At 36.8% G+C, this 16,459-nt stretch overlaps 1 protein-coding gene across 1 annotated transcript in view; it reads left to right on the forward strand.

The window, feature by feature from the left end:
• The first annotated feature begins 2,549 nt into the window (after positions 1 to 2,549).
• SMURF2 (SMAD specific E3 ubiquitin protein ligase 2) overlaps positions 2,550 to 16,459 on the forward strand; it is a 93,705-nt gene continuing 79,795 nt past the window's right edge. Inside the window, exon 1 of the mRNA XM_039859882.1 lies at positions 2,550 to 2,670. Within this exon, the coding sequence (XP_039715816.1) occupies positions 2,619 to 2,670 (52 nt within the window). The 5' untranslated portion in view covers positions 2,550 to 2,618. The remainder of the gene's footprint in view (positions 2,671 to 16,459) is intronic.

Below are 16,459 nucleotides of genomic sequence, written 5' to 3' on the forward strand. Positions count from 1 at the left end.
ATTAATATACGTTAATGAAAAAGTTTAAAACTTTTGCTCAAAAACGCTATTTAATGAGCTGTTACAGCATTTTCATTGGAAAGTTCTATTTAGTGGCATTCATGCAAAAAGACATTTTATCGTTATGAAATAGGTGGAGTTAGTATACTTGAGACAGATGCCTAAAACAATGATTCAATAAAAAGTGCACAGTTCTACCAAGAGCGAATTAGAAGTCATAAGGGAATAAAAAGGCTTTGAAAAGATTTTCTGCAATTTCCATACCCATTAGAGACATGTATAGGTACAATTTACATTGGAAGTCGATTTTATTTTAGGAAGAAATAAGAGGGCGAATTCCCTAAGAATTGTTGTTCCTTCCTTTTTCTCAAAAATATGATTAAACTGTTGCCATGATGAAGCAATCCTAGCATCTAATGCTAAGATGTAATTATATGAAAAGTTTAGCTCTCCTTAACAGTATGAATTGTTTTAAAATATCATTCTTATCTGAATTTTTCATTTTAAACAGCAAGATTTAAACTTACACATAGGCATATTAAGTAAGCATATATACATTTTTCTCCACCGTCACTTACATATTTGAATGTACTGCTTTAAACTTTACAGCAGGTAGTCTCCTTAGCTCTCCCATGAAATTCTAACTTCTATTACCTAATAGAAAGCTACAAATTATGTTAGTGGGTGGTTGGGAGCAAAGTGTGTGCCTTAAGAATGAGGCAAATGTGTGTGTATGTATATGTCAGCTTGCTAAGTTTAATTGCCATTATCCATCCAGTCTCTTAAATTGTGATAGTGGCTATTGTTTAAATTGATTAGTGTATCTTCAGAGCTTCTGTAGTACAAAGAAGTATTTTTAGAGGATCTTGTTCACTGCTTTGCACATAATGGGCACTCAGTATCTGTTGAATGAATTTCTAGTCTGACTTCTGGAATTTTATGTAATCACTTTATTGTGGGGTTGTACTCTGATGAGATGCTCTTGGAGGTTAACTACTTCTGGAGGATGAAGTGACATCGCTGATGAATTGGAAATAACGACTGACTCTGATATAGGATTAAAATATATTATACTTTGTTAAACATTTGCATTGTTATGACAGCTTTAAACAAAGCCTCCTCCTCTCCCCGTCCCCCGCCCCCCCGCGCTGATATCCTTAGTTTTCATTATGCTGGATACTTTCGCATGCACGCATACAACTTTTTATTCTGCTTTTTAAACTTTGGTTATTTGTAAACTCTTCCCCATTATATGATCTTCAAAATTGCCATTTAAACGGCTGCATAAAAATCCAAGGGGTTGATGTAATTCACCAGGCTGTTTGCTCAATCCCTCTTTTGTTATTAACCAAACTTTGCAAATAACATCTTCTGTATTATTATATGTCAAGAATAAATTCCTAAGAGTGCAATTACAGAGTCAAAGCGTAAGGTACACTTATTTTTATTTCACTTAAAAAATTTTTTCCTTCTGAGATAACGACAGACAGTACTGTATGAAAAGCTTTTCACACATTGCTCTCCAAGGTTTATCTTGTTAATAATCCTTTAAGGCAATAGTATTATCCTCCTATCCTTGCTCTACAGCTGTAAAAAGAGCCGAACAGGCAGGTAACCTGATCTCGTTCACCGGTGAGTCCTTTATGGAGTGGCAACTATGATACCAGGAGCAAAACACCCCTTGGGGAGTTGCTGGAATCCTCGGTATGAAAATAGCGCCTCTTCCCTTGGTGACGCTACATTCCCAAAGGGCAGCGGATGGGGTCCTAACCTTGTTCGCCCCAGCCTCTCCGAGAGCCCTGCACGCAGTGGACTGCAGTCTGCGTCGCATGGACAAAAGCTCTCCCTTAAGTGGGCGGGACACGAAACCCCTCCCGGGGCCAGAGAGCTCCGCGCCGCCCCTCGGTTCCTTCGCGGGTTCCCTCCTCAAGTTCTGCGTGGGGCGCTCCGCTGCCGCGAACACTCAACGGTGCACATGGGTGCCCAGGCCGCGCCGGGGCTCGCGCCCTCGCGCCCCCGCGCCGAGCCCCGCCCCTCGGCCCCGCCCCGCCCTTCGGCCCCGCCTTCCCTTCCAGCCGGCCCCGCCCCCGCCCCGCCCCGCCCCCGCAGCCGGCCCCGCCCCCCCGCAGCCGACGAGTGGCGGCGGCGGTCGCAGGACCGGGTTCGCTCAGACAAGAGGGCGGTGGAGGAGGAAGCGGCCGATCCCCGAGTCGGCCCCGGCGCCGCCGAGCACCGCCCGCCTCAGCCGACCGGCCCCGTCGGCTCCAGCGCCTCGCCGAGCCGAGAGGAGGGAAAGGCGGAGGCGGCTGCGTGGCGGCGGCGGGGCGCGGGCGCAGGCAGCGCGGCCAGCCGCCGCTGCCGCTTTGTTGCGCGGCCCGGGCCGAGGAAGGAGAAGTGGGAGGAGGGGGGGCTCGGCGTCCCGCTCCCTCCGCGGCTCATGGCGACGACGCTGGGCACATCCGGGACCCTCCGGCCGCGGCGGCCGCGGCGCCGGCTGCTCGGGCCCCAGCCCCGGCCGCTGTGGTGACTCCGTCGCGCCTCGCCGTCGCCCCCGCCCCGCCCGCCGGCCCCGGGCCCCGCGCCGCGGCCCCGCCGCCGCCGCCCCCGCCGCCGGGGACATGTCTAACCCCGGGGGCCGGAGGAACGGGCCCGTCAAGCTGCGCCTGACAGGTGAGGGGGGCGGGGGGACGCGGCCGGGGCAGCCGCGGGTGGGCGACCCGGTGGGGGGTGCCAGTGGCCTTGGAAGGGCCAGGGTCGCGATCAATGGTGAGTTGGGGGTCGGGGACGTGGGAAGGCCTAGTTCAGGGAGAGTCAGGGAGAAACCTCACGCCCTTGTCTGGAAATTCTTAAAAACGCCAAGGGTGACTCGGGGGTCTTTTGTTGAGGGGAGGGGGACCCAGGTTGGAATTGCAGGCGAATTGGAGGTCGGAAAGCCTTGGCCGAGGAGCAACGACCCTCCGGGGACCTCGGGGAGCAGCCTGCGGGCCGCTGCCCAGGTGGGGTCGTCGAGGGACTGAGGAGCTCCAGTGCCGGATTATTGAATCCGGTGGCTGACTGCGCGCAGTAAACACTCCTTAAAGATGGAGCGCTTAACGGGAGGGTGTGTGTGTGTGTGTGTGTGTGTTCCCTGATTGTTAACTTGTTCGCCCACTTGTGCCCGCGTGCAGAGCCTTCACTCTCAGCTGCCAGCCACAGCGGCCGGTGCCACACACCTGAGACTCACGTCCTTGGGAGGGAAGGAGACTGAGGTTGACTTTTCCGGTGTGTCCGCCTGATCCGACGTCTCCGGCTCATTGTACACTCTGTGTTTTGGAAGTGTTTGATTGCAGGGTAGCATGTTTTGGGTTGTTCCTTGTAGGCCGCAGAACTTATGTCTCACTCCTAACTCGAGACCGGCTTTACAAACACACTTTTTTTTTTTGTACGTTTCTAAGTATGTGCTCATACAAACTTTGAAGCGAAGTTTTTTCTTTCTCCCCAGCCTCCTCCCTTTCCCTTTTCTAAATAGAAAAGAATGTCTGGAGGGGTTGCTAGAGAGAAGGCTTCTCTTACAAAGTGTTTATGAGTCCAAGTGCATTAAATCTTTAACATTACAGGTCCATTTTGCTTACAGTGCCATTTTTGGTATTCTTACAAAGTCGTTACCCCATTTCAAGGAAAAATTATTTTTGGTTTGAAAAATGTATGAAATCAGCGTAGTTATTCCTAGTTTCTCCATTCACTATTAATAAATTACCCATGTTGATATTCGGATGTGTGGCGAGAAAGATCGTTTTCCTTAGGATCTGTATGTGTGTGGGTGCGTGTGTAAGAATAAACTGTAACTATGTTTGTCTGCACTAGACTTTGAGATTTATATGGACTAATTTTGTAATTGAATGCTTGTGTGTCACATCCCAGCCCACTGGCTGAACTTTTGGGTTAAAGACTTGCAGAGAAGTTGGTATTTGAGAATTTAGCCCGACTTTTGGCTGCAATTTTTAAAATATATTGCTTTCATGATAGTTTTACTTTTGCTAGGGAAAATTGCAAGGAATCATTAACTAATGAAAAACCCGGTTGAGGGGATGCATGTGTCCACCTTCCCCCATTCAGTTTCCTTGTTTTCTTCTGAATCAATGGAAACCTTTATAAGAGATGATTGTTTTAGAGTTTACTGCTGTTCTTCTCAGAGTCAGTCCTCTGTCAGTGATTATGGAAAGAACCTGTGATTCCAGGTGTGCAAAAAGCATCAAAAATAGGCTGTTAGCCATTTACTATATCCATAATGAGAAAATGAGGGAGAAAACAGGGCTTTTGATTTTCTGCAGATAAAATGAGTTTGAAGATTTTTATTTTAGCCATTTTTGATTCAATAGATTTTAAAGTGTTTATCTATGGTTTTTGGACCGTATGTGATACATTATAAAAATTCATGAGTAAAGTTACGAGAAAAGATTACACTTATTTTTGGGGGGGGGGAGAGTAACACTGGACTAAATTGAGTGATTTTTGTAGTTTTAGATTTTTCTGAGGAATTTTAAATATACTGTGTCCCCTTAATTATAAAAACAGTTGAGGTACTCTCAATTTCTTAAAACCATTGAGAATTCATCTCTGTCATATTTTAAGAGAAAACTATTCAAATATGAAAAACATTGCCCTCTCCCTTTTGGTTACATATGGTGGATTTTATGCTGTTTTGCCAGGAAAGTTAACATATATTTTTTATTTTTGTTCATTTACAAATTAGATGGTATATATATTTTAACAAATAGATCTCAAGAGCTGGATTCAATTAGCAGCTTTTTAGGACATAAACATTAAAGGGTTAGATGGAAAAGATTGTTTTGACTGACTGGATAAATGACAGGGCTGTGTTTGATGTGCGTCCAGGAATTGGTCTGGAGCTGGTGCCCAACTTTTCAGTCCATCTTGAGAAGCCAAATAAAATATTTAACCTAGGCCTCGTTTTGTTTAAAAAAAAAAAAAAAAAGTTGATTCTTTGTTAAGACCTTAAGAAATGTTTGGCATACCTTTAGACTAAGTGTTTAACAGTTCATTTAGATTCGGATTCCATAATAGAGGAAAATCACTTAAAAAAAAAGGCAGATTCCACAGAGAGCTTTTATTTGGTTTATAATACACTGGGGCTGTAAGATGTTTTAAAATTATTGTTCTTTGCTTTATGTTAATACCATACCAGTATTTTAAATTTATAGATTATCTTTGATTTCAGCTTTATGAACTGCAGTTACTTAATTATATCCTTAATGTGGGATATAATGTTGTCCCTTTACTGAAGGTTATAAATGATTCTTGCATGGTGACACACTCACCCTCATATTCATACACACACAAAGTGAAGAAGAAATATTTGAGCTATGAGATCTCTGCCCACAACAGATATTAATTAGACTGTTCCACATATTATTCCTCAGACCATAATCAATTAATGAACTGTTTGGTATTTGTTGATACTAAGAAGACAGTGCAAATTTAATCCCAAATTTGAGATTCCTCGGGCCATTAGTGGTTAAAATCTGATTGGATTCATCAAGCTACTTCTGTTGTTCTTTATGACACATAATACTTGGTCATTAAAATGGGCTCTATGGTAAAGCTATCAATTTCAGCAAATATTTCTAGAGCAAATTGATCATAAAATGTACAATTTGTATACAACATTCTTATGAATATCTGATGTGGGCTTTTCGTACAATGGTTTAGAAAAAATATTCTTTGTATTTGGTTATAGTAAAAAAATTGGGGGTAATATTTTTTATATCATTGTTTTGAAAACTAAAGCCTGGAAAAAGCAGGTTAATATAATTTCTAATATTTAAAATCCTTAGATATGGAGAAATAACAGATTACTTATCCAGAACCTTTTTGTATTTTAAATGTTTTTGTATGCTGCTCATGTTATGAATTTATAAAACCCTTGGCAGTAATGAGGTTAACTTTGTCTATTGCTAACGGAAAATCAACTTTAAAAGTTTCATTTTAGATTTGCTGGTATCTTAGTATTGTTTTCCTGCATATTTTATTGATTTAAGGCTTTAAAAATTACAACTTGGTTATATCTCATAGGTTTGTAAGTAAGAATGTGCCTATATACCATAACGCCTTATTCTTATTTAGTGTTTTGAATATCCCCAATTCATTTTATTTTCTTGGTTTCTAAAGAGGAAGCCAGTCTGGCTTAGCTCCTTTCTTTTCTCAGTGTGTTATCTCTTCTGGTCTAACCTCATACAGGCAGTTGGACCTGCGTAGGTGCTTCATGTAGATTGGTTTTTATTGGTGAGTAAAGCGTGTTTTAATAATAGTCTACTTTTTCCCTCTTGAATTGTAGCTATGACAGCATACTACCATGTCATTTATTTAGCATATAATTAGCATATTTAGCAGATAACTCAATTTTCAAAGTAAATGAAGGGGCTATATTTTAGGCACACAAGATTTTTATTTTAGCCATTTTTGATGTTTTTAAAAGATTTTTAAGGCTTTTAAAGATGTTATTATGTCTTACTCCTTTCAAATAGACCATCCTTAACAGAACTTAATGTTTTATTTATGATTTAACATCATTATGAGTGTAAAGTATTGTGCTGTAGTGTGAGGATATTATCATGGAGTGAAGTCTTACTGCTTTTTCTCTCTCTACCCTCACTTTGTTTCTGTTACTTTCTCTAAGAGTGCTGGACCCTTGAAATATACTCTTGCAATTAGTATTGTAATATGTTTCCACATGACTGACATGTATTGAATGCTTATTAAGTGCCAGATACTGTATTAAGTTTACATCTATTATCACTTTGAATTCTCACAATAGCTCCAAGAGGTCGGAGAAACTTAAGTTAAGTACATGTTAGAACCTAAGCTGTCTATCTAGAAAGCCTGTTACAAATTTACAAGATTTCGTGTGGAAACAAATACTTTCCATTTAGTTGGAATTACCCTTGCCCCTTGTGATCCTTGCTCACTTTTTAAGACTCATCTCCAGGATTACCCTATCCTTAGAACTTTCTTTGCCCTGAGTTGTCTTTTCCTCTGTAACTCACTGAAGGGCATTTGTTGTTTCTATCTGTAAACTCCATGATGGCAGAAGCCTTGTTTCAGCATGGATTAAGAACTTTTGGGCATTTTATTGGATCAGTGCTGAAGACATAGAAGTAGTTCTGTGTAACTCTACATGTGTTCTTTATGGCTAATGCAGTGGGTGTGAGTGGCAAGAGATGAGGATGTAGACAGGGACAAACCCATTTTGGACCTTGTTATATTTTACCAAGAAGTTTGATTTTTCCTTTTTTTTTAAGGCGGTGGGAACTCTTGAAAGATTTTAAGCTTTGATGTATTTGCTGTTTAGAAATGTTAATCTTGGGGCAATAGGGAGGATGGACTGGCATGGGAACTGTGAAGACTGATTTTAGGATAATCAGTTAAAAGGATGCTACCACAACCATTGTTCATGTGTTTTTCTTGTTTTAACTTTTTATTTCCAATTTTTTTTATTACAGATAATTGCTGTAAACATGGTGTAGATAACTTTGATTTTTTTTTTTTTTTAAAGATGATTTTCTTAGGATATTTCCATAGAAAAAGTGCTATTGTGTTAAAGGGTATGGATCTTTTTAAGGTTCTTGATTAGTTTTTTCCTCAGGCAGCTTCCTAAAAGAATTGTGCCTATTCAGAGCAGCAGCGGATAAATAAATTTTCCTTTCTACTATTCCAGTACAAGCATTGATTCTTGTTTTTAATTTTTTTTTTTGCTAATTTCATGGCATATAGTCTTGAAACATTTACTTGTAAAGTTGAATATTTTCCTGTTTACTAATTTTATTTCTCTTCGTTGACTTGTTTGGCTTTGTCCCAGTTATCTTTTAAGGTCTTAGTTTTTTTCTTATCGATCTGCCTGAGAATTAAAAATATGTTAGCCTGTTGTCATATTTGCTACAAACATTTTCCTCAGTCCGTTATTTGTCTCTTAATTTTGACCATTTTTGGACATGCAGAAATTTGTTATTTTAGGAGTCAAATCTGTCCAACTTTTCTTTTGTTTTTCCTATTATTTCTATATTTAGGAAGGCCTTTTTCTTCAAGAGGCTTAGTAGATATTTAAATGCGTTTTATTTTAGTGGTTTTAAAAAATGGTTTAGGAAGCTATTTTCCCCCAAATTACTATTAGTCATTTCATCATTATTTATTAACCAATTCTTCCTTTCTACAGTGATGTGATTATCTTTTTAGTTATGTTAAATTAGTTGTAGTAGAATCACATTATCTCTTGTTCAGTGCCATGCTCTTTTCATTATTGTAGCTTTATAATCTGGTTTAATATTCTGTTGTGTCAGAAATTTATTTTACTATTTTACATGTTTACTTTTCCATACGAATATTAAACTTGTTAAGTTTAAAAAGAAATTTCATTGAGATTGTAATTAGAATTGCCTTACTTTGGGAGGAGACATTTAAGTGTATAGTATTTCGTTTTCTCACCTAGGAGCACCCTGTGTTTTTGTTTATTTAAGCTTTCGTCTGTATTGCTCAGGGAAGTTTAATAATTTTCTTCATATATTTTAATGTAATAACAGCTAATTTGTATTTATGGCATTTTCATTGTATTTTCTAATCTTAGTTATTGCTTATATTTAGGAATGCAGTCATATGTATTTTTGCTCAACACTAAACCTATTGGTTTTTCACTCAATGCTCGTTTTCTGGGTATTAACATTTGGCATTTTTTTTTACAGTTGGATGTTAACACTTAACATTTTTCTTTTGGGTTTTCTCACTAATGTATAATCATTGAACAAAGCAAGGAATTTTATATTAATTTGTTTTAGAATAACTTCTGAAAGCATTGACTGCTTTGGGAAAAAAACACATTTTACAAGTCATTAAATATCAACAGGTATCTTAAGTTTGACAGTTTGGTTTCTTACTAAAAATTGACAGCAGACATAAAACTTCAGTTTTAAAATAAATCTTGATGATTCATTTTAGGTAGGAATTACTACATAGATGATTGCATAAAGGGCATTTCTTTCTTCTCGGAAAGTTTCCTTGTACCCCTTCATAGCTGTCTCCTTCTCCCATCCCCAGTCCTTGGCAACCACCCATTCACTGTAGTTTTGCCTTTTCTAGAATTTTATGTAAATGGAATAATACAGTATGTAGCCTTCTAGATGAGGCTTCTTTTACTTAGTATAATGCTTTTGAGATCTATTCATATGTATCAGTTGTAGGTTCCTTTTTATTCTTGAGGAATATTGCATCGTACATATATATCCAGTTTTGTTTATCCATTCACAAATATCCATAGACATTTGTCATTTCTGGGTTTTGGCCATTATGAATAAAGCCGTTATGAACATTTGAGTACTCCTCTCTTTGTGAACATGTTTTTATTTCTCATGATTAGGATCGTTGGGTCGTACGGTATGTATTTAATTTTTAAAAAATTTGCTAAACTGGTTTTCAAAGTTGTACCATTTCACATTTTTACCAGCAATGCGTGAGAGTTCCAGTTGCCCCCATCCTCTGCCAACACTTGCTGTTGTCAGTCTTTGATTATAGCCCTTCTAATTGGTGTGTAGAAATATTTCAGTGTAGCTTTAATTGTAATTCTCTTATTGACCTACAGTGTTAGGCATCTTTTCATGGACTTATTTGTTATCTATGTGTCTTTGGTTAGTATCTGTTCACATTTTTTGCTCATAGTTTTAAAATTGGGTTGTGTCCTTATTATTGAGTTTTGAGAATTCTTTTTATATTCTGGGTACAAGTCCTTTATCAGATATGTGTTTTGCAAATATTTTCTCCTATATTGTGACTCCCTCCCAATAGTATTTCAAAGAGCAGAAGTTTTGAATTTGATTAATCCTTGCTCAGCAGTTTTTTTCTTTATGATTCATGCTTTTTATGTCCTGTCTAGGAAATCTTTTCCTGATTCACAGTTCTAAAGGTTTTCCCCTGCATTATTTATAATATTAGCTCTTACATTTAGATTTTTGACCCTTCTAAAGGGTCATAATTTTTAATATGGCATGCGAGGTAAGGGTCAAGGTGTGTTTTTTTTCCCCATGTGAATATCTGATTTTTCTAGTATTGTTAAAATATTATTGTTTCCTCCATTGAATTGTCTTGGCACTTTGGCTGAAAATAAATTGACAGTATACATGTAGTTCTATTTCTGGACTCTATTCTGTTCCTTTTATCTATAATTCTTTTAGAAGTTTATCATTTATAATCCACACTTTCTTGATTTCTGTAGCTTTAATGTAAATCTTCTGATTTCAAACATTGATAAATTTTTTTGGTAAACATTTTGATAAGAATAGATTAATAAGCATAATTGAGTCTTTTAAATTTAGGGAACTGTAGCAACTTAGGATCTTGTAATGCTTTAGAGCCATTGTTTCATTTATTCAGCCAACAAATACTTATCAATTTCTTGACATGTGCCAGACATTATTTTTATTATATGGCATCCTGAATGGAGATATATGAAATCAGATTGGACCTAGAATGGACTCTCTTTTTCCTTTCAAAATTTTTATGATGGACCTTTAAAATTTTTATCTTTATCTCTTACTGATGAAAGTGGATTGCAGTAAGCATGACTTAACAGGGTTTGCCTATTGACTAGCTATCAGTTCAATTCATCTTTGGAAAAAAGTGGGATGAATAGAATAAACATATCTAAAAAGTGGCAATAGAAAAGAAAGAATGTAATTGTTTTATTAAATGTGAATTGGATTATGGGTTTTTAAACTTTTATATTATGATCATGTATTTTTCTCTATATAAGACAAAAGAAAGGAAGAAACTTAGTTTTATTAAAATCTAAGCAAACTTTTTTTATTTGACCACAGTGCATTCCTGGGAACTGTCACAAAGCGGACATCATAATGTAGATCTTATTTACTTTGAAAGATATACTTGCTAATTTTGTGGGAGGTAGTGGAGTGTTGTGGAAAAGTTAGAACTTGGAGGCAGAAAATATGAGTTCGGGTACTAGTTATGCCGTTGATGAGCTTTGGTGCCTTTAAGTAATTCACTTATTTTCTCGGTGCCTCTGCTTTTAGTTATAAATGCATGCTTTAAATGACAGTGTTATTTATTTTAGGATTCCACTGGACAAGATACAGTATATGTAGAAAATACCATTCAAGCTGTAAGTTATTATGTTAATGTATTTTGTCATTTTTGACCAGACTGTTTTAAATATGTCATAACCAATTATATGTTGTGTTTTATAGGAGCGAGTACAACATTAATAAAGATTTGACTTAAAGGGTATCATGTTATAAGATAGGTATAAATGTCTTGTACACTTTGGGGTACTAGTATATCATAAAGCATTCGTATAGTTATATTAGCTGATGTGTTATAATTTTATCTTTAAACAGTATAGCAAACATTTAGAAACTTAACGTATTCATCTCTCCCCTTTATTTTTGGTAAAAAGTAGAAGAGCTTTGGAGAACAGTTTGAATAGTTCAAGATTTTGGAGGTGAGGGAATTGTTTGGATCCAAATCTTTAATGACTTAATACATTTCCCTGTAGCTTGCTGGCACTTTCAAAAATAGCCTGTAGTTTCACCTCTTGCCAGTAGATGGGGTTATTTCTGCACAGGTAGCTGTCAACAGTAAATAAAGACCTGTGAAATTGAAACCTAGTCTAAATTGAAATAAATGGAGTTGTAGAATTAGAAACTATTAAAGGTGATGTTGGCTTCTAATGAAAATCCATACTTTAAGATAAACTTTCTTATATAGACTGTATGCTACATGTTATTTGTTATATTAGGATTGCAAATATTAGTGGTTAATTCTATTTTTATTTTTGTATGATCTTATGTCATCAGGCTTTAAACATAACTTTCTCTAGTGAAGAAGAAAACTTTGGTCAGATTCAGAATCATATGACCAATACTATAAATAAGGTTGAAAGATTTTTAAGAATGAATTTTGGAAATTTTGCGAAGGAAGAATGATGGAAAAAATCTTGTTTAAATTTAAGGAAAGTAAAATGGCATTTGATACATTCAAAATACCATATTTAACACAGTGCTCAATACATAGTGCATCTTCAGTAAATATTTGAGTTAAAGAATGATGAAATTGAAAAAAGCTTACATGGTCTTAAGGACCTAATTTGAAACAAATAATAAGATCTCTACAATGTCATTATAGGGTTAACTAACAATTATACCTTAGTAATTTTGACAATGTTAAGTTTTAAAGATATAGGATCGAAGTATTTATTCATTAATATTTGATTCGATGGATAGAATTCTTACCGTACTCTGCAGACATCTTAACAGAAGTAAAAGTCAATCTGAATTCACTGCCAAAACACTGGTTTTTGTCAAGTCAACTAAGAAAAATCACATATATAGCCAGTCTGTCAGTGTTAGGAAGCTAATTTTATTTTTAGAGCTCTACAGTTTTAAAGTGTTCTCATTTATTATCTAATTTAATTATTATTCTGATCTTGACTTTATAGGTATTCTGAAATGAAAGTGAAATGAAAACATTTTACCTGATGAATTTTTTTCCTTAAATCTTATGAAGAGAATAGTAATAGGTTTTTGGTGGAACATTTGTTAAAATTATTCTAGTTCTATCAAAATGAGACTAGTTGTACCAAAGTCCTTTGTAATAAAAATATGAATCCTTGCGTATTTTAGTTTTCTCTTTCCTCGTTGTTTTGTATTTTTCTTAGGTACAAAAACTTAGATAGGAAACCAATCTTTGTTACTTTAAAATGGGGTTGATGATGATATTTCAGGTTTCTTCTGACTTCCAGTTTCATTAAGTGTTAAGTCTGTTTTTTTCTAACTAGAAAGAGGACTTGGGATGGTGATGAAATATTTACATGTTCATTCAGTGAACATTTATTGATAGTCTTATATGCACCTAACATGGAGGTGTGGGCTCCGAGATTTCAAGGAGAGATTTGGACCCTGATCTTACTTTCAGGGAATTTGCAGTGTAAACAGAGACAAGACGTGATGGATAAAATAAACAGTCAGTGCTAAAGTTTGTGGTACATTCAGTGAGGGTAAAATAAAAAGAATGAAAGCTCATGGATATTTTTAAGGGAGCTCAATTTTCAGATTCTAAAATTGATCAGTCTTTCTTCCTAACACTTTACAAAAAAAGGAACATCTCTTGGCCATCTCAAATAGTATATTGTCCTGTGGTGAGAGGCTTTCCAGAGCACCAAAGAGACAAATCAAAATATTGGTGAGGTTGCTGAGAAGGCAGTGACTCCAATGACTGATTAACATCTTTTCACAAGTCAAGTGGTTTCATCAAAATTGAAGGACCTAAACAAATTGTTAGCTGATCCTTAAAAGCAACTTTCATAAAAAAGAGAATGCAAATGAATGCCATTACATTCTAGAAATCATGAGAGATTATTGTGATTTCTTTTGCATATAACTCAAAGAATTAAAATAATTTGGTGGCATTGCTATACTAAAACTCCCTTATTCACTTATTTATGTGAATCAGTTTTCTTAGCACATTTATAGTAATGAAAAATAGGAATAGAATAGGACTAGAATATTTACAATAGATAATATTCACTCATAGATACATGAACTAATTGAAAATAAGAAAACCACATTCATCTGATGAAGAGATGCATTTCCAGTTCTTCTTTTCTTCTTTCCCTTCCCCATTTTGAATAATTGGTTTGTTCTAATCAGGATGCAGAAAAGGTCTGTTTGGTTGGTATGTTTCAAGTCTCTCCTCATCTTTCCTAATTTTTTTCATATTCTCTCATATCTCCAAGTTTTTGACTGTTGTTTCCTTAGATCTTGTTACCTTTCTTCTTTACCTAGTCTTCCTACCTAATCTATTCAGCTATTAAGACATAGCTGAATCATTATGTCCTGTGAGAAGTCTTCACAGACTTCCCTAGGCTGAGTTAGGTATGCCTCTCTATCAGTTAGGGTCCAGATAGTAAACAGATAACATTCTCCATAGGTGAAATAGAATGTCATGAAGGGACTACTTACAACAAATAGGGTTAAAGAATCCCAACAAGGAATAATGTAGCACCTAGGGACTAGCAAGGATAAGGAAGTTGCACCATCTTTGGGCCAGCAGGGGCAAAGGGAGCCAGTAGTTATGGGAACCTGGAGAGACCCTCTCTGTTGCTTCTCATTTACTGAACCCAGTTTGAAGCCAGAGGGCAAGGGAGTCCAGTTTATGTAGTTCATAAAGGTCAGCTTTCTAGGATGCTAAGCACTGGATAAAGGGTGGAGAATGGTTTTGGAGGAGCGAATAGAGAACATCCAGCATACCCTTATTTATATTCCTACTATACTTTAGCATACTTCATTGTATCATTTATCATACTGGCTTAAAATTCATTGGTTGTATTGATGTTTTTCCCATAGCACCATGAACTCTTGTAGCTATGAACTATCTCTTATTTATATTTGTATACCCACAGTGCTTATTAGATATTTGTTAATTAAATGAATAAAAGTATAAAAAAGGATATGGACGAGATACATAATTTAAAAGGTCTTTCCTACTTAATGGTAATGTGTGGTGATTCTTAGTTCAAAGGGAGTAAATCTAATAATATTTGCTTTGTTTGGCAGTTTTGATGCTTCCGCAATAACTGGCTTACCCGTTTTGGTTGAAGAGAGGCCAGTGATTACTTTAGGCCAGTGATAACAGATTACTACATATAGAAGGGTTGTAATGCAAGACTCTGACTTGGCTGCTCAGTGGCTCGATAGGTATATTTATGCCCTTTTGCTGCAGGAGAGTCATGATGCAGGGAAAGAATCTGTAGATCTATAGAGACTATAAGGCCAAAATGTTGATTTCAGGAAGAATGTGCCGTACTTATCGCAGAGCTTTTTCAAATTTCCTAAATATATTAAAGCTGGTCTCTATCTGAAAAATCCACCCTTATTGATAGAAATTCTTCCTCTTCCCTCAGTTAGTTGGACTAACTATCATATATTTGCTATAAAGGCTTGTTATAATTGCTGTATAAAAATTACTCCTAAACTTAGAGGCTTAAAACCCAAACAATACTTTTATTATCTCTTGGGGTTTCTGTGGGTCAGGAGTTTGGGAAGGGCTCTGCCGGGTGGTTTTGGCTCAGAGTATGTCATGTGTTTTCTTCAGAGAGTGGCCGGAGCTGGAACAGCTGGGGGCTGGCTGGGCATTTTTGTCTCTTCAGGTCTCCTGAGAGCCTCTCCTGTGGTTTTTCTGCCCAGGCTGGTCTATAGCAGCTCCCGGGCAGTTACGCTGCTAATGTGACTTGGCTCAGGCCACCAGCAGGAACTGCCCAGTGAGCAAGGCGAAAGCTGCATCTCTGTTTCTGCCATCCTAGGAAGTCTTTGCCACATTTTATTGGTTACAAGTAAGGTAGTTACAAGTTCTAGATTCAAGTGGAAGGAACATAGACCCCATCTCTTAATGGAAAGTGTCAAAAAAATTTGACAGCCATTTAAAAAATTGTCATAGGTGGTAGCAGCAGTAGCTGCTGCTACTTTTTGTTTTTTTTGGGATGAACTATGTACTTACTCTTTGGTATCTTAATCTAATAGACACCATTTTTCAACTTTTATAATTTATTTATTTTATGTTCTCCTTTTGGCGTTTCCAGAAATTTTATTACAGAGCACTTAACAAATGTCATAAAAATTTTCAACAGCTTCTAGAAAAGTTATAGTTTATTGTTAAGTATTAAAATCCATAAATTATTTTGGTAAAGGATAAAAAAGATACTAAAAAAAGGATACTCAATGGAAACAGAAGCAGACTGGTAAAAAGAAAGAAGGCAGACTCTATTTGAATAAAATACTTTATGCAAATGTATAAATTTAATTCTTTAATTCTCTGGAATTATTTTTATAATGAGGAAATATAATTTAGGGTTAAGAATCAAAGAATTTTAATGCTCCCCCTTTGAGTCTGCTTTGTTTTTCTTTAAACCTTTTATAATCCATTCTCCACAGAGGAGCTTCTAAAAAAATAAAAATAAAAAACATGTTGGATAATTTTGCTCCTCTGCTTCAAACCCTCCAGTGGCTTTCTATTATACTTTGAATGAAATAGACATTATTTGCATAAGATCCGTAATTCAGCCCCTGTTGACTGGTCTTTCCTTTGCTCATCATGCTTTAGTCACATTGATTGTGTTTTAATTTCTTGAAAAGGCCAGTTTCTTTTCCACTGCAGGGTGTGGGTGTGTGTGCACGTGCGCACTTAGTGATCTTGTTGTTTATTATTTTTCTGTGTCAGTTTGAGTAATATCTGAAAGTTCTTGCTGTGGGGAGCTCTTTGTAGAGTTCTGCCTTCGTTACTCTATCATAGTACCCTGTTGACTTCAGAAGACATAATTTATTTTCATATTCATTTCTTCACCCATTTATTCTTTTTAAAAAGTAACCTTTTAATTTTAGATTAGTTTTAGATTTATAGAAAAATGGCA

The sequence above is a fragment of the Pteropus medius genome, unplaced genomic scaffold, assembly GCF_902729225.1.
Source record: "Pteropus medius unplaced genomic scaffold, Ma_sr-lr_union100, whole genome shotgun sequence".
Classification (NCBI taxonomy): domain Eukaryota; kingdom Metazoa; phylum Chordata; class Mammalia; order Chiroptera; family Pteropodidae; genus Pteropus; species Pteropus medius.